General features: G+C 43.7%; 1 protein-coding gene across 8 annotated transcripts; it reads right to left on the bottom strand.

The window, feature by feature from the left end:
• Window positions 1-1,443: 1,443 nt before the first annotated feature.
• LOC123136241 (uncharacterized) lies at window positions 1,444-8,657 on the bottom strand. 8 transcript variants are annotated; one of them, XM_044555576.1, is made up of 7 exons: window positions 8,163-8,650; window positions 7,895-8,094; window positions 5,823-6,216; window positions 2,953-3,155; window positions 2,669-2,825; window positions 2,008-2,170; window positions 1,444-1,923 (listed from the first exon to the last, which is right to left on the bottom strand). In XM_044555576.1, exons 4-7 carry the CDS (start codon window positions 3,121-3,123, stop codon window positions 1,701-1,703), a joined length of 714 nt encoding a protein of 237 aa, XP_044411511.1. In that variant the 5' UTR covers window positions 3,124-3,155; window positions 5,823-6,216; window positions 7,895-8,094; window positions 8,163-8,650; the 3' UTR covers window positions 1,444-1,700. The 8 variants fall into 8 exon arrangements, 5 of the variants coding, with proteins under 5 accessions (XP_044411511.1, XP_044411509.1, XP_044411508.1 ...); XM_044555574.1 differs by having other exon boundaries at window positions 5,823-5,899; XM_044555573.1 differs by having other exon boundaries at window positions 5,823-5,899; window positions 7,895-8,089.
• Window positions 8,658-18,231: the final 9,574 nt, after the last annotated feature.

Here is an 18,231-nt window from a genome sequence, read left to right as displayed (position 1 = left end):
ATCCTGCAGAGCATAGTCTTCATCCATCTAGGTGAACGCTAGGTCACCCATGTCGCAAGCGCATGGTGGTCGTTGTCCATGTTGGCAAGTGGTGCTCGGTGATTGGTCATGCAGCTGAGAGCCCGTTGATCAACCTTGCCCACGAGCGCTTTCAAAATGATTCACCGTGATTAACTGCTTGCTTAATTGATTAAGTACACAAATAATTAACAATCTACCTAATTCTCTGCATGCCTAATTAACTGTCAACCAAATCAATTAATAATCTGACTAATTGTAAAATGTCCCTACTTCTAATTATCTATAAGCATAAATAATTGTCTAACAAATTAATTAATTGCATTAATCACTCAAATTTCAAATTGATTCGGTGCAAAAAAACCCTATTTAAATGGACCTAATTAATCGCATATTTAATTAACTGTCTAGCTAATTAATTGCATCAATGGTTTAATTTCGAAATTGATTTAGTGCTCGATCTGCTGCTGCTGTTGCTGCTTTAAAATATTTTCAGTTGAGGATCCCTTCTGTGTGTTGAGGCATGACAAGTGCTGGATCGCTTCTCGAGTTATGGCATGAGATATTTTTAAATTTTGATGATGGTACTGATGCTGGTAGTATTTCACATCGAGATGTTTACTTTGAGCTGCTAAGGGTATGGTAGTTTACTTATTAGTTCTGCATAATTTTATGGTGAACTGAGAAGGCAAACTGAGCCCATGAAGGTCTGGAAGGTAGTTTTACTAGCATGTTGTACTCTTTCTTGAGTTCTCTACTGGGGAGACTGAGATGTGGAAGTACCCTGGCTGAATATTGTTTTTGGCCTTTTTGGCTTGTAAAAGTACCTATCATATCAGATGCACCTAGTATGATTCTGAGATGTGGAATGCAATGCATTTTACTGATCCTCGCCCATGGGGCAGTAAGTATTGTTCAGCTGCGTGACAGATAATAAATATGAGGTATTTCTGTTTGTTGATTTGGAAGCTATATATGGTGGAAAACTCGACGCAGTTCAGAATTTGCAGTTGCTCCTTGTGATCACAAAATTATGCTTGCATTCACAGTTGTAAGTAACAAAGATATGGTGTGCTTGCCTGTTCTAAAATTTTATTTTGTTGTTAAAGGCACTATAGTATACTGCCTCCGATCCAAAATAAGTGTCGTTGTTTCAGTTCACAAATACCCAACATTGTGTGTTTTGAAGTTCAAAAAAAGAAAACATTGTGTGTTTTGTGGTGCTGGCACTTGTGTGTCGAAACCAACAGCTATGGAGTATGGAGTACGTACTGGAGCTCACAGTAACTACTGATGTAGCAACTCCCCATCTGCACGTATCACCTGAAGCAGAGTTAGGGTGTAAAGAACCCATTACAGATAAAAACCAGTCGTCAATGGAAGCACGTATCTGCTGCCGTGGCCGAGACAAAGGCAAGTGCATCAGGATATGGAAGCACGTCTCGATTGATTGACTAAGCCAATCGTCTTTCTTGAGTTGTCTATTGGGGAAGACAAATGTGATTCTGAGATGTGGAAGTACCCTGGCTAATAATTGTTTTGGCCTTTTATTAGACTTGTAAAAGTACGTAGCCTATTATCAGATGCAAAATTGTTATTTCACGTCTGTGGGCTTGTGCTGGGGGCTCGTCGCGCCTTTAGAGGCACCTCCTCACCTCCGGAGGCCCCCTTCCCTTGCGAAGCTAGTTCCTCCCAGCTGGGGGAGGCAAGTCTTCGAGCGGCTGCCAAGTCACAAAACCATCTTCGGTCACCGTCTGCCTCGTCGCCGCCTCAACATGGCGGGCCATCTCCTCACGCCCCTCAGGGCTCGACAGGGGCGCATGGGTCTCCTCAGCGGGCGCCTCCGGTGAGGGCTCGGTGGACGTCGTGGCCCCTAGCTGCATCTTCTTCTCCTTTTGGAGGGACCTGCATGGCACGGGGGCTCAGCTCCCGGTCTCAAGAGGTAGGAAACAAAGATCACGAAGCAGAAAGTAAGATGCGGGTACTTACTCGCCAGGTGAAGGCGAGAGGCTCCTCTTCACATGCAGATGGGGGCGGCTGTCGCTGTCGCTCCCTCCGGAGGGCTCAGCGCGAGGCTTGCCGACGTATCCTCCCGCCGGGCCAAGCGTGTCTCCTCCGCGCGAGGCTCGCTGGCCTCGACGATGGTGCTTTCCTTCCGCAGATTGAAATGTTAGTACAACTGATATATATAGATAGACAGTAAGAGGCATGTAATGCTAGCAGAATGAATTGAGTGAGGCACAATATAATATATATGAATTCTACTAAAAGGCAAAATCTCCACAAGAAAAAATGGTTTATACAACCCTCCAAGACTAAGGCTATTACCAGCATTTCCGACGTGCGGATCATATGGACCATCATCGTGAGCTCGCTGCTGCCCCTGTCTACAACTTGGAAGAGGCAGATGTCTCCCGCCTCCATCCCGGCATCTTTGATCAATTGCTTCCAGTCTTTTTGATATATGCTCCCTCCGTCCGAAAAAACTTGTCATCAAAATGGACAAAAAAGGGTGTATCTAGAACTAAAATACATCTAGATACATCCTCTTTTATTTATTTTGATGACAAGTATTTCCGGACGGAGGGAGTAGTATGCCACGTCCCAGAGGGATATTTCTTGATGACCAGCTTTGTGTTCACCTCCATACCTTCTAGCAAAACTTTGAGAGGTATCATTTGGTCGCCCTCTTGTTCGTGCGGGAGAGGTATTATTTGGTCGCCCTCTTGTTCGTGCGGGAGACGCCTCGAAACATATGCGTCGATGAAATACTGGAGACACCTCGAAACATATGCGTCGCAGATATGCTGTCCAGAAAAGAGCGCGTCAAGATGGAGATCGGGTATCAGGCCGATGATTAATTCAGCAAGAAAATGGTTCTAAATTTGCGAGCTTTATACATATTGCGCATGGTATCTGAAGTTATGAACTCACCAGGTTTGGATTCAGTATACCATTTTTTGTCATCTTCAGCACGAGCAAAGGTAATTCGGGCCCTATCTTAGAGATTTTGTCCATTATTATCTCCTTTTGTGGCGTATTTAGTTTGCCGTCCTTCCTTTTGGATACTAGGTAAGAGCCGCAGTGGCAGCCGCCGCCGCCCATCGCGCGGCAGTTGCAGACGTAGCCGTCGCCACCTGCATATCAAATCTCACATAAAATCGCAATGTATGTTCTGTAATAGTTGCACAAATAATAATTAATATAAGAGAAAAAAAACACATGTTTTGCAAATGTGGGTGTAAATTTAGCTCTAGCAGTACGTATATGATCATATGATTAGCACGGTGAATTCAGATCTTTAGCGCACAACGTTCAGACTTGAAGAAAATGGCTTGAAAATAGCATTATGTTCTATTCTTTCTTTCTATTTATTTTTATCTAGACAAATACATCTAAACTGGGATAAAGATCAGATCTCTATTAGTAAACACATGTAACTACAATTGCTACTAAATAATGCATAGGGCGTTACCCAATCAGACCATATTAATAATAGAGAAACGATGTATTGGTGCCATGGAAGATGGCGCTTGCTTGCGGCAAGCCGGCCATTGCAGCATCACCGTTTACTCAAATTTGGACAAAGAGGAGATAGAACGATCACAACCAACAGTGCTTCCTGAAGGCGGCAGATGACAACAAGCGGGCGGTGGCAGCGATATTGGGAATTTGATAACAAATTGTAAGACAATAAGTTTTGGGGAACCAGCACAACCCTCTAGGGGTGGCTTATCTCATTATATATAATGGTTGTGTTACAATATGTACCATATACGTACATAGGTACAGAAGCTATACATAGTCTAACACCCTCCCTCAATCTTAGCCACTTTCTAAAGAACTGAGAAGGGTAAGATTGCGCCTACAAGCCTCAAATTGTGGCAGCGGTAAAGGCTTAGTGAAGATGTCTGCAAGTTGATCCTTAGATGAGATAAACTTGATCTGGAGTTGCTTCTGTGATACACGTTCCCGTACAAAGTGATAGTCAACTTCAATGTGTTTCATTCGGGCATGAAATACTGGATTTGCAGAAAGGTATATAGCACCGATGTTATCACACCAAAGAATAGGAGGCTGTGGTTGAGACAAACCCAACTCCTGAAGCAAAGACTGTACCCAAATAATCTCTGCAGTAGCATTAGCCACAGCCTTGTACTCAGCTTCAGTACTGCTACGTGACACAGTAGCCTGTTTCCGAGCACTCCAGGCGATCAAATTAGAGCCAAAGAATACTGCATAACCCCCCGTGGATCGCCTGTCATCTGGGCTACCAGCCCAATCTGCATCAGAGAAGGCCGAAAGGACCCGAGAGGAAGTCGGCCGAATATGCATACCAAATGTCAGGGTGAACTGAACATAACGAAGAATGCGTTTAACAGCAGCCCAATGAGTATCTCTGGGAGCCTGAAGATACTGACAAACCCTATTAACAGCATAAGAGATATCTGGTCTCGTGATCGTCAAGTACTGAAGTCCACCAACAATGCTCCTGTACTCTGTGGCATCCGCAGGAGACAAAAGCTCACCATCAACAGCTGTTATCTTGTCGGTAGATGACATGGGTGTGGTGGTCGGTTTGCACTTCAGCATGCCAGCTCTCTGTAACAACTCCAAGGAGTACTTCTTCTGCGTAAGGACAAGACCAGTAGCACGAGAAGTGACCTCAACTCCAAGAAAGTAGTGAAGCTTCCCAAGATCTTTGACCGCAAAATCAGCACCAAGAGAGCAGACAAGAGCATCAGCAGCATACTGAGAAGAGCTGACAAGGATAATATCATCGACATATACCAAAAGATACATAGTGACTTTTGGCTTCTGTAGAAGAAATAACGAAGTGTCAGCAGTAGACGGCACAAACCCATGAGCACGAAGGGCAGAGGCAAGGCGGGCATGCCAGGCACGAGGAGCTTGCTTCAAACCATATAGTGCTTTGAAAAGACGACAGATATAGTCAGGACGATCAGGATCAGAGAAGCCAGGCGGCTGTTTCATATAAACCTCTTCCTCCAAAAATCCATGTAGAAAAGCATTCTGCACATCAAGTTGACGAAGTGACCAACCACGAGAAACATCAATGAAGAGAAGAAGCCGAATAGTGGTAGGCTTGACGACAGGACTGAAGGTGTCCTCATAATCAAGACCATGACGCTGCCGAAAACCGCGAGCAACAAGTCGCGCTTTGTAACGCTCAATAGATCCATCCGAATGCTTCTTCACTTTGAATACCCATTTTGAGTCAATAACATTTACCCGTGGTGGTGGAGGAACGAGAGTCCATGTCTTGTTACGAAGAAGAGCATGAAACTCCTGCTCCATAGCCTCTCGCCAATGTGGAATGCGCAGGGCAGCCTGATATGAGCGAGGCTCAGAAGATGGATCCGCAACAGCAGCAGCCAAACAAGCAGCCAACCAAGCAACCGTACCATCCTTACGTTCCTTAGGTTTGAAAATGCCACTGCGACTGCGTGTATGTGGTCGGGACACAGGAACCACCGAGGTCGATGGAGCAGCCTGCAACGGGCTGGAGGACGGCGACGTTGACGAGTCAGCCGGTGACGAGGAGCCAGTCACGGTAGCCTCGGACTCGGTTGGCGAAGAAGGCCGACCCACCGACGAAACCGGCAGAGCAGACGAAGCAGCTGGCGACTCCGGCATCACAGACCAGGCCGATGGCGAGCTCGGCATAGTGGGCCGTGGCGCGGCCGGTGTCGCGGGCCGATCCGCTGATGAAGGCGATGTGATCTAGTTGTTGATATATGTAGTTCTGCAATTACACCTTCTATGGTTTGAAAGACACATACCATTTTCCCCTGGTGGTGAGCTTGATTGAAGAAGAGATGGGAGACTCGCAGGTGACGCCTGCTGGAAGAAGAAGCACCTGAGAGAACGAACGTACGTGAATCAAACAGAATCGGCTAATAAGCAGGAGATATATATAATAGAATTGGTTTGCGAGATAACAGTCAGAGGAAAAGTAGGAGGCGATCTCATCTGGATATAGACGGCAACGTCAGCTGCGCTTCGTTCGGTTTAGAAATAACACCCCGAACGTTCGGGGAGGGGAGGTTTCTTTCGATCCAGGAGAGAGGACCGAACGAACGATTTCGTTCGTTACGATCTACCCCCCTCCCGAACGCCTGTCTCCGCTCGCCTTCAGCGGGCCAGCTCAATGACTCCAACAGACCAGCCCAAAAACTTCATTAAATTGAATAAATTAAAAAACAAAGAATTGCATTTTCTGTAGGCCCAAAAACTGCTACTACCCTTGTTTCAAAAAAACAAAACTGCTATCCCAACAAATAGACAGAAACGGAAAAAGGCCTAAAAATGCACTGGACCAAGAAATCTCTCCTTGAAACAAATCTAGAAAATCCATAGTACGCGACAAAAAGTTGCCATGCTCTAATGAACAAAACTAGCATATAATCATGAAAAAGGGTATATTAAAAAATTACATGATTTGCCATGATGTTCATACAGACTTCATTACAATTGAGTGTGGAAAAGGTTTGCTATGATATTATGGAAAAACAAAAAAAAATGGAAATATCAGATACAACAAAAAAGATTTCTACAAAAATTGTCATTGGGCATGTATAAAAATCTGAGCAATGCTATATCAATGGATCAAAATTTCTTAACTTTGCCATCTTTCAATATACAAATGTAAAAAAGCAGGAAATTTTCACATGGCAAGTTAAACTAAAATTTGCCATGTGAATAGAAGTATTTTTGCCATGGCAAAAATGGAGTAAATTTTTCCATGGCAAAAAATGGATTAAATTTTGCCATGGAAAATAAATTAAAAATTGCCATGGGAATACAAATACATTTACCATGCTACATAGTAAAAATTTGTCATGTTCCGGAAAATGTAAATTTGCCATCATATTTAAATTAAAATTGCCATGCTCTTTACAATAAATTTGCCATGAAAAAAAACTAAAATTTGCCATGTCATTAAAAGTACGCTGTGGCAAAAAAATGAAGTAAATTTTGCCATGGCAAAAATGGTGTAATTTTGTCATGGAAATAAATTAAAAATTGCCATGGCTACACAAGTATATTTGCCATGCTACATATTAAAAAAATTAATGTGTGGAAATGTAAATTTGCCATCATATTTAAATTAAAATTGTCATGCTCTATACAATAAATTTGCCATGTCAAAAAAATAAAGTAAAAATTGACATGCCATTAAAGTAAAGTTGCCATGGCAAGAAAAACGTAGAAAAAATCTCACTTTTGGCTGTGAATAAAGGTATTTTTGCCATGCCCCATGAACTAGAATTGCCATGCCCCGTCAATACATTTGCCAAAAACATTTTAAGTTTGCCATGTTTTTGAACATCCATAACTTTGTCATGTTCTTGAACATAGCAAAGTTGCCATGGCAAGTTTGCCATGTTTTAAAAAAAAGATAATAAATTTTGCCATGGCAAGAAAAAGTTAGAACACCAAAGTTGCCATGTTCTCAAACAAAAATGTAATTGCCATGGCAACATTCAAAAAAGACACAACACAAATGTTGCCGTCATGGAAACACCTAAGCTTCAAGTTGGCATGGCAAAACACACCTTGAAGCTATGGTTGACATGGCCATCATTTTTTGTTATAGAATTTTCCATGCGACCAGATACAAATTTGCCAAGGTATGAACAAATTCCATGAACTTCCAACAAAGTAATATGTAATCGCCATGATAAAGGGTAGATTTTGTTAGAAAATTGCCATGGGATTGAACAAACTTATACTAAATTTGCCATGGCCCCATCTACAGCTAGATTGAAAGGTACAACCTCTCTCAATAAGTGCACGCACATTGAAGAAAATTTTGATAGCTAAACTAGGATGGATTGAGTGTGTGCAGAACCTGAAATTACTAGCCCTGCCTGCAACTGCCGCAAAGGCTTGCTGCGCCTACCACGCCTGCCTCCCGTCTGCCTCGCCGCCTCCCGAAGGACCAGTGGTCCTGCGACGGCGACATGAATCGAGCGCACCGCTCGAGCTGTTGGCTACTTTTCCCCTGACCTCGTAGTTCACCATCAAAGATTCCTCCACTGAAAAGCTTAGCTGCCGCAAGGAGTGAGAGAGCAGGAAGCTGGAGAAGACGAAAGTAGGAGGTCGTGGCGGGGCCTCACCGGTCGCGCGGCAAGGTAGCGGCTGCTGCAGGGTTGGAGGCGAGCTGCGCAGCTCGGGCGTGGCTGCAGGACCTCTCAGCCTGGACCCTGAAAACCGGCGGTCTGGTGCTCGTTGTCAGCGAGGAGCGCTCGAATGGAGGCGTCCTCGACGCCCGCCGCGGTGGCGCGGGCGAGCAGGCGGCGCTCGGCTACGCCCAAGACGGAACGGAGAAAACAGCGTCATGGTGCCCCGTCGTCGGCGAGGAGCACGAGGAGGGGCCGCCATGGACGCCTGTTGCGGCGGTGCGACCTGACACCTCGAGCGGGTTGAGCCGGCTGGCACTCGGCTACGCCCAAGACGGAACGGAAAACGCGTCTGGTGCCCCAGCGTCGGCGAGGAGCACGCGGAGGGGCCGGCCTGGACGCCCGCCGCAGCGGCCGCGGCGGCATGGCCTCCGCCTCACTGTCGGGGAGGTGGGAGTGGATAAACAAGGCAGAAGCTAATGCGGTGGGGGAGAAGATAAGGTTCGGGGTGATGGAACTCCTCCCGAACGATTTTCAGAGCTGACGTGTCAGCAATCCAATCTTTAGGATTCGTGCTCCTATCCACTGGTCTAGAAGACGTTCGGAGGCGACTTTTAAAATTCTGACGTTGGGGAGTTATAGAATCCGAAAAGAAAGATTAGCAGGTTCCAATGATCAGCAGATGATGAGGCCATTTCCAGAGCTTGGACTTTCTGCTGCCCAAGAGATGATGATGGCTTCTTGTAAAGTACTCCTATGTTAGGATAGAACTTACTTAAGGAACTGGGGTTCACAAGTAATATAAACAAATATATTCCCAAAGTGCCCTTGTATTTGGGTTTGTAATGAAAGAAATGAAACGATGAGTTTTTTTTTTGCTTTAGTTCTCGCGATACTGATGTTATCACGCTCATGAGAAAATAAACGTTTGTTCATTTATTATCACTAGTAAATGCACACGTGGAATGCACGTTGATATTGGGGAAATTGATTGCACGTTTTATATTAGGTAGGGTATCAGTCACGCGTTAATTATGTGATTGACACCGTCGTTGTTATTTGGTATGATATTAATTGCACGTTAAACATGTTTAACGCTCACCATTGGAGCAATCTAGATCGTTGGATTGATATGGTTTGATGACCGAGATGTTAGGATAGATGATGGGTGAAAAAAAGATAGAAGTATTCATTCATCTCGCCAGTTTGACGTCGATGGATTATCTCATCCATGGATCCTGGCAACGGCAAGAGAAGAGAAGAACTTAACAGCACCGGGGTGGAATTATTTTCTCTACTGACATCCTGATGTTATTTCACATCTGTGCTTTTGCTGCTAAGCTGATAAATTAGTAACATAGTATTGGTGACGAACAAATACGGATGGACCCGTTTTTTTTTTTGTTGATTCAGTAGCTATGCCGGAAAAATCCACACGTTTACAGGCCGCGCTCGGAATTTGTAGTTGTCATTGTTTTCCAAAATTATGCATGTGTTGACAGTTGTAACAGCAACGATAAGGTGTGGCTACTACCTGTTTCCAGTTTTACTCGGTCGCTACAGGCAGTATAAATGAGTTGCCCAGCATTTTAAGCAGACCAAGAGTGTTGTGAGGTGCTGCCACAGTGCCACTTGTATGTCGAAACCAATAGCTATGGACTATGGAGTACGTACAACTGATGTAGTAACAGCCCGTCTGCACGTACCCCCCTACAGCGTCTGCTCCTTTTTGGTCGGCCCTTTCGCTATTTCCTCCTCACCGGTTTTGGGAGAACCGTCCCAGAACCGTTTTTTTTCTCAGTTTTTTCTTTCTTTTTCATTTTTCATTTTCGTTTACTTTTTTGTTTTTATTTTTTATTTTTTGCTTATATTTACTGTTCTGCTTTTCTTTTTCTTTATTTCCGGTCATCTTTCAAATTTACGAACACATTTTCTCAATCCGAACATTCTTTGAACTCGTGAACATTTTTTGAAATCGTGAACAATTTTCAAATTCCCAAACATTTTTTATAGATTCACGGACACTATAAAAAAATCATGAACAATTTTTGAATAGACGAACTTTTTTTACAAACCCGAAAATATTTTTTGAAAAAGTGAACATCATTTCGAAGTGGTGAGCATTTTTTATCAAATCGTGAACATTTTATATAAACTCCTGAACATTTATTAAAATCACAAACATTTCTTGAAATTGCGTACATTTTTCGAACATGTGAACATTTCTTGAAATTTGGGAACAATTTTTGAAATTCAGGAGCATTTTTGTTTTCGGCAAATAATTATTGAGTTCATTAAGACTTCTGAACACAACAAATATTTTTTGAATTTTGTGAACATTTTTTTTGAAATATGGGAACATTCTTTGAAGTTCTTGATTTTTGAATATTGTAAACATTTTCCTATAAATTCATGAACATTTTTAAATTGTAAACATTTTCTGAATAGACAACCATTTTTTTCTTATAATCACGAACATTTTTTGAATCCGTGAGCATTTATCATTTCCCGAACATTTTTTAAGTCATGAACAATTTTTTAATTCACAAACAATTCACAATTTGCAACTTTTTTGAAATCCTGAATTTTTTCTAAAAATGAAAAAACTTAAAACAGAACAAAAAGCAAAAAAACAAGAGGCTCGCCGCCCCGCACATGGGCCAGCCCATGAGTGCGCTCATAAGAGCGGGGAGGGTGCGCGCTCCGTGGCTTCTGGCGCGTATGAGGCCATATAGAAGATCCCTGGTTATATATTTAAGCGTAAGCTATTACACCTGATTAACGGGTCCAGTTCAGGCTTGCAAAGCCACTAGGGGAGGTGGCGATGACGAGTGGGTCGTGCTTCAGGCCCACGAGTTGAACTTGACATTTCCGACTTGTTTGTTCTCTTGTTGTCGTTAGTAGAGGTGATGGCACCCCCTCGTTCTTGAGTAGTTGCATGCCCCCCGGCCGATGCACGTGGAAATATTTGCTTGAGAGAATCCATGTCTTCCCAAGTTGACTCTTGAGGTGATGCGTCAACCCATTTAACAGTGACTTGGGCCAGAGTATGATAAACATCTCATCTTGCCGAGCTCACTGTTGCAGAATCTTGACAGGAACTTGAAACGGTGAAGTGAAAGAGGGCAAATCTCTTTGTACCTTGAGTGGAGGCCGCATGCACTTCTTTCAATGGGAAACATGGAACACCAGGGGTCTTTAAGCCCATGAGTTGAATTTGGTATTCCCCGCTTGTATGTTCTTTTGTTGTTGTCAATAGAGCTGCTGAGATCCCCACCATTCTTGAGTAGCCGCTAGAACCCCCCCCCCCCAAGCCGAATCCATGGAAATGTTTGCTTGAGAGAATCCATGTCTTCTCAAGTTGACTATTGTAGTGATGCATGATGCATCACTCCATTCAACAAGTACTTGGCCCACAGTACGATTGCCAGCTCATCAAATTCGCCATTGTAGGATCCTGACAGGAACTTGAAATGGTAAAATGGAAGAGGGTCCTTCTCTTTTGTACCTGGAGTGGGGACTTTATACACTTCTTTCATAGGGAAACATGAAACACCATATGGGTCTTTATGCCCACGACTTGAATTTGGTACTTCCCGCTTGTATGTTATCTTCTTGCCATCAGTAGAGCAGTTGGGATCCCCTGTTCTTGAGTAACTGCTTGCCTCCTAGCCGACGCATGTGGAAATGTCTCTTTGAGAGAATACATGTCTTCCCAAGTTGATTCTTGAGGTGCTGCATCACTCCATTCAACAAGTTCTTGGGCCATAGTAGCTTGTCGAACTCGCTGTTGCAGGATTCTGACGGGAACTTAAAATGGTGAAATGAAAGAGGGTAATTCCTTTTGTATTGTAGGACCTTGAAGTATGTCTAGAGGGGGGGGGGTGATTAGACTACTTGACCAATTAAAAACTTAACCTTTTTCCAATTTTAGACATGGCAGATTTTAGCTATCTTTGCACAAGTCAAGCAATCTTCACACAATTCAAGCAAGCATGCAAAGAGTATATGAGCAGCGGAATTTAAAGCATGCAACTTGCAAGAAAGTAAAGGGAAGGGTTTGGAGGATTCAAACGCAATTGGAGACACAGATGTTTTTCTCGTGGTTCCGATAGGTGGTGCTATCGTACATCCACGTTGATGGAGACTTCAACCCACGAAGGGTAACGGTTGTGCGAGTCCACGGAGGGATCCACCCACGAAGGGTCCACAAAGAAGCAACCTTGTCTATCCCACCATGGTCGTCGCCCACGAAGGACTTGCCTCACTAGCGGTAGATCTTCACGAAGTAGGCGATCTCCTTGCCCTTACAAACTCCTTGGTTCAACTCCACAATCTTGTCGGAGGCTCCCAAGTGACACCTAGCCAATCTAGGAGACACCACTCTCTAAGAAGTAACAAATGGTGTGTTGATGATGAACTCCTTGCTCTTGTGCTTCAAATGATAGTCTCCCCAACACTCAACTCTCTCTCACAGGTTTTTGATTTGGTGGAAAGAAGATTTGAGTGGAAAGCAACTTGGGGAAGGCTAGAGTTCAAGATTCATGTGGTTGGAATGGAATATCTTGGCCTCAACACATGAGTAGGTGGTTCTCTCTCAGAACTAGTAAGTTGGAAGAGTAGGTTTGTTCTGATGGCTCTCTCCACGAATGAAGAGGAGGTGGAGGGGTATATATAGCCTCCACACAAAATCTAACCGTTACACACAATTTACCAAACTCGGTGGGACCGAATCAACAAACTCGGTCGGACCGATTCAGTAAACCTAGTGACCGTTAGGGTTTTCGGTGGGACCGATATGCAACTCGGTAGGACCGTTATGGTTAGGGTTAGGGCATAACGTAATCTCGGTGAGACCGATTACACAAACTCGGTGAGACCGATTTTGCTAATTAGCTAACCAAAGAGTTGGTCAGGCAAACTCGGTGGGACCGATTCGCTCTTTCGGTGAGACCGAAATGTTACGAAAGGGAAACAGAGAGTTTACATTGCAATCTCGGTGGGACCGATCGCTCACTTCGGTTAGACCGAAACGTTACAAAGGGAAACAGAGAGATTACAATCCCATCTCGGTGAGACCGAGATCCCTATTGGTGAAACCGATTTGCCTAGGGTTTGTGGCAGTGGCTATGACATTAGAACTCGGTGGCTCCGGATAGAAAGAATCGGTAGGACCGATTTTGACTTTAGGTTTAGGTCATATGTGGATGTGAGAAAGTAGTTGAGGGTTTTGGAGCATATCAGCAAGCACATGAAGCAAGAGGCTCATTAAGCAACACCTCATCCCTCTTTGATAGTATTGGCTTTTCCTATAGACTCAATGTGATCTTGGATCACTAAAATGTAAAATGTAGAGTCTTTAGCTTTTGAGCTTGAGCCAATCCTTTGTCCTTAATATTTTGAGGGATCCACTTTCATCATCCATGCCATGCCATTCATTGAGCTTTCCTGAAATATTTGTCTTGGAATAGCATTAGCTCAATGAGCTATATGTTGTTATGAATTACCAAAACCACCTAGGGATAGTTGCACTTTCAATCTCCCCCTTTTTGGTAATTGATGACAACATATAGATCAAAGCTTCGACAAATGATAATAAGATTGAAAAACATCGTCGCTTTGAGAAGTATGTGATAAGCAAGAGCTCCCCCTAAATTTGTGCATATTTTAAGATTTGCTTTGGACTGCAAATGCACAAGGAATTAGGCTCATGGGTTACTCTTCCATGTCACATACATCTTGGTAGAGCGCTCAAAATAATAAAGATTGAATACATGCACTCATCACCAAGCAAAGTGAATGATCATATAAGGATAAGTAAGATAATATCATCGAACAAGCATAAGTGTAGCTTATGATCAAACACATGATCATCAATGTCTCACAGATAATAGCATAGTATCTCAAGCAATCAAAAGCAAACAAAGTTCAACCAAGAAGACAAGAGAGAACAAAAGCAAACTCTCTCTCTCTCTCGAAGCCTATGATCTATACATTTTTCTTCCCCTTTGGCAACAAGTTACCAAAAAGTTCCTAGAAAATGCATAGTACTATATCGTCTCTCAGGCTTGGTCTTCAGTTGGTGGCGTAGATATGGCTCCTTGGACGAAGACTTCAGTTGATGTGGAAGGAGCTGAAGGAGTTGGTGCTGGAGCTGGTTGCGCTGGAGCTGTAGCTGGAGCAGATGAAGTGACTCTGGTGTCTGTTACTGGCTCTGCAGCCGATCTCTGAGCTCGAGGCACTCTGGCAAATGCATCAGTAGTTGTCCTGCCCTTCCTCTCCTGCATGTCATCCTGTAGCTGCTCCACAACTGACTGAATCTCAGTTACTTTGACATCAAGATCATAGAATTTTTGTTCCATGATTCTTTCCAGGCTCTCCTGGTTTTGAGTTAGGGTGGCCAACCCTTTCTCAATCCTCAGTGATGATGCTATCAAGTAACTAAGCTGGTCCTGCTTGCTCTTCAAAAAGTACTCAGATGCCTCCTCTTGAGTTGGCATCTTGGCAGCCTTCTCTTTCTTTGCTTTCTCCTTCTTCTCTTGAGCTTGTACTGATGATGGTTCATTCTCATTCATCACAACTTGATTGTCCTCAAAGTCAGGATAGAGAACAAAGTGTTCCTTATCCAACAGATACTTTCCTGTGCCCATCTTTGAGTTAATCAACTCCTGAATTTGTGGGGCATATCCACAGCTTCTCTTTTGGTCTGCTGTTGTCCTCTTGATAGTCTCAACCATGAGGCTCATGACCTTAAATTTCTGTGGCACATCAAATATGTGTAGCAAATTAATTGCATGCCCTTTGATCATGTTGTGGTCACCTGATTTGGGCAAAAGAGTGTGCCTTAGGATCCAGTTGATCGTTGGCAGCCCTGACAGAAGAAAATGGACTGACCCAAGCTTGAAAGTCTCAAGAGCTTTGTCTGGGATCTCCTTGTACATCTGTGACATAGAGTTGTGATCCATCTTCTTCTTGGCATAAACGTCCAAGTCATCTTTACTCTCCTTTGGGGCATTGATCAGACTTGTCCATTCCTCAATGGTTGATTGGTACCTCGTACCTTTAGACATCCAAACTATCCTGCCATCTGGATAGAAATGTGCTGTGGAGTAGAATTGCATAATGAGCTCATCATTCCAGTTTGTGAGCTTCTGCCCAACAAAGTTTGCAACTCCACATGCACTGAAGCTGTCATACACTCCAGGATAATGTTCTTCATTCTCCTGTATGTAGGTCCAGTCGACCCACCTCATATCACACACTATGAGCTTCTTGTCCAACAAGATTGTCTCATAGAAGTCCTGCTATTCCTTTGTGTGGAACCTGTAATCAACAACAGTCCTTCTCCTGGTGGCATATGGATCTGACTCTCTCCGTAGCCTCAACCCTAAGTCTCTCATGATCTTCATGTTCTCAGCCACAGGATGAGCATCATTGTGGTCTGGAATCTTGGGTTTGAGCTTCCTTAGGACTTGTCCTTCATCATCTTCCTCAGCAGCAACATCAGGCACTAGGGCCTTGTTCTTTTCAGCAGCTGGTATACTCCTAGTATTCCTCTTAGGTGCACTCTTGGGCTTGGAGTCAGCTTTGGGTGCATCTTTGGGCTTTGATGTTGCAGCCCCTGACTTTATAGCATCACCCATCAGCTTTTGTGCCTTGGGTGCTGGTGCAGCAACCTCTTCTTCTTCTTCTTCCATCATGGAAGGCTTTCCAATCACTCTGGCCATGGTCTTCTTGACCCTTTCCTTCCTTTTTCTTTCCTTATGCAGCAGGCTCTTTGGGTTGGGATTCCAACGATGCTTGAGTGGAGACTCTGGCTTTAGACATTGGTTGTCTTCCTGCAGGCCTTTTGATCTTCATCCCTGGCTTTGCTGCAGTTGAGCTATACTCCTTCTTGAGCACTTTCTTCTTTGAAATGGCTTCATATTCTATTGCCACATAATCCTCATCCTCAGATTCTGAGGTTCTCTTCTTCCTTGTCCTAGTGACAGCTTTGGGAAAATTGCTGGGAGTGCTTCTGCTTCCTTCATCTGAGCTGCTAGAGGGACTAGTGCCCTCACTCATCTGTATCTGCTCCTCTGACTTGTTCTGGCTGTCACTTTGGTCTGACATGCTGCACACACTGACTGTTGACCCTGTGAATAGTTATAGATGAGATGGAGTGGATGAGCATCACAAAATGCAGAGATTTTTGCAAAAGAAGATTCAAAAAACTTAGTTTTAGTTTTCCACAGAAAGCATTTCGGATCAACCGATTTTCAAACTCGGTGATACCGAAGCAGTTTTGGAACCTAAACTAGTGAAATCGGTCAGACCGAGTTACAGTTCGGTGGCACCGAGACTGCTAGGGTTTCACAAAGTTCTAAAATCGGTCACACCAATTAGCAATTCTCGGTCAGACCGAGAGTTACTAGTGCAATGGCGTTAGCCGAATCGGTGGGACCGAGTTTTTCAACTCGGTGGGTCCGAGATGGTTTCGGTGGAAACCTAACCCTAAATTTTCGAATCGCATCTATTCTAAGGATTGTTTTGACTGGATAGAGGTGTTTCAATCGTGGCAAGAATCATAATGAACACAATGTGCTGAGAATCAGACGAGGATAGCACTGTGATCGAGTTCATACCCTAGTTCGGCGATGAACTCGCTACGGCGGCAACGACGGAGATGAAATCCGTTGACGGCGGCGGAGACCAGCGATAGGAGGTGACTGGCGACGAAGTCGACAATCCGGAGACCTAGAAGGCAGAGCGAGCTATGCGCGGACGAGAGGTTTGGAGAAAGTTTTCCAAAATTTTGCCCGTGAGAATATATAGCCCGACACTGTCGGTGTGACCGAGTGGAACGACTCGGTGGCACCGAGATGCATAACTGTTGACAGTTACAGTAACTCGGTGTGACCGAAAAATTCAAATCAGTTGCACTGAGATGAAAACCTAGATCGACTTAGTGATCTCGGTATGACCGAAATGGATGAATCGGTCAGACCGAAAAGCACAAAGAAGTTTTGGAAGTTTAAGTCTATGACGAATCGGGGACTCCGAGTGCTCCTCACACAGAGTGGTTCGAATCTGACTTTATCAAATTTTGTGATATAGCATGAATAGAGTTTGAGACGAGAAAAGCATAGATAGCTAGAGAAGGTTCTTAGGCATTCTTGTCCATCCACTTGGCCAAAGAAAAAGAAACCAATCAATCAAAACAACAAGTGGATGTCCTCAAATGAGTAAAATATGCAACCAACATGCTCACACAATAAAATGACAAATGAAATATGTGACAAAGCATGCACAACCAATTCTAGCATCTATCAAACAACTGGCGATGACTAGGTCATCTATATATGAGTATATTGACTTAGGAGTCAAATGAGAACATTTGATCATAGGTCATACTCATCATTTAAGCTCAAGTGGGGTTACCACTTTTACATAAAGCATTTATGTGTTCACATCATTAGAGTTGCTTTGACTCAATTCTTAGAGTTAAGCTCCCCCTAGATGTGAGATCCCCCCTTAGAGGGATGAACTAACCTTGGGTTTTGTCGATGACGACTTCACATAGGTGTTGAAGATGTGGATGCTCAATGTTGATGTAGATCTTTTGGAGCAATCCTTTGGAGTGAGTTGCACTTTCAATACCTACATGGGTTAGTCCCACAAGGGACAAACAAGAATATTAATAGACATAGAGTGATGCACACACAAAATGATGTCCATGAAAACATTTGGTTACCTTGTCCCTTGCCTTACCAACATGAGGGTTTGTGACTCCTTGAACTAGTGCAAGATATGGAAGATGATTGCACTTGTCCTTGCCATAATGCTATGAGTGAAGAATGTTGGCGGAGTCACCCTCAAGAACTCTCTAGTTCTTCTTCTTCGGGATCCACATCATCTTGATGGGAATCCTTGGTGTTGTAGTTGTACTTGATGAAGTAGAACTTGACGTAGTCTTGGGAACCCACTTGACCAAGGCTTTAGGTGCTTCTTCAAATGCATCAATCTCCTCTTGAAGCTCGTCCTTGCCTTTGTTCTTGTGGTCTTGTGGTGGAACATCATCTTGTGC

This window comes from Triticum aestivum, chromosome 6B (assembly GCF_018294505.1).
Source record: "Triticum aestivum cultivar Chinese Spring chromosome 6B, IWGSC CS RefSeq v2.1, whole genome shotgun sequence".
NCBI classification, from domain to species: domain Eukaryota; kingdom Viridiplantae; phylum Streptophyta; class Magnoliopsida; order Poales; family Poaceae; genus Triticum; species Triticum aestivum.
This window is presented reverse-complemented; position numbering and strand designations above follow the sequence as displayed.

What these genes read in the sequence shown, in the direction of transcription:
- LOC123136241 (XM_044555576.1), bottom strand. Translation starts at nt 3,123, where the DNA reads ATGGGCGGCGGCGGCTGCCACTGCGGCTCTTACCTAGTATCCAAAAGG. An exon ending in GTATACTGAATCCAAACCTG is followed by an intron (nt 2,826 to 2,952) that starts GTGAGTTCATAA and finishes TTTTCTGGACAG; the next exon opens with CATATCTGCGACGCATATGT. An exon ending in CTCTCGCCTTCACCTGGCGA is followed by an intron (nt 1,924 to 2,007) that starts GTAAGTACCCGC and finishes CGTGCCATGCAG; the next exon opens with GTCCCTCCAAAAGGAGAAGA.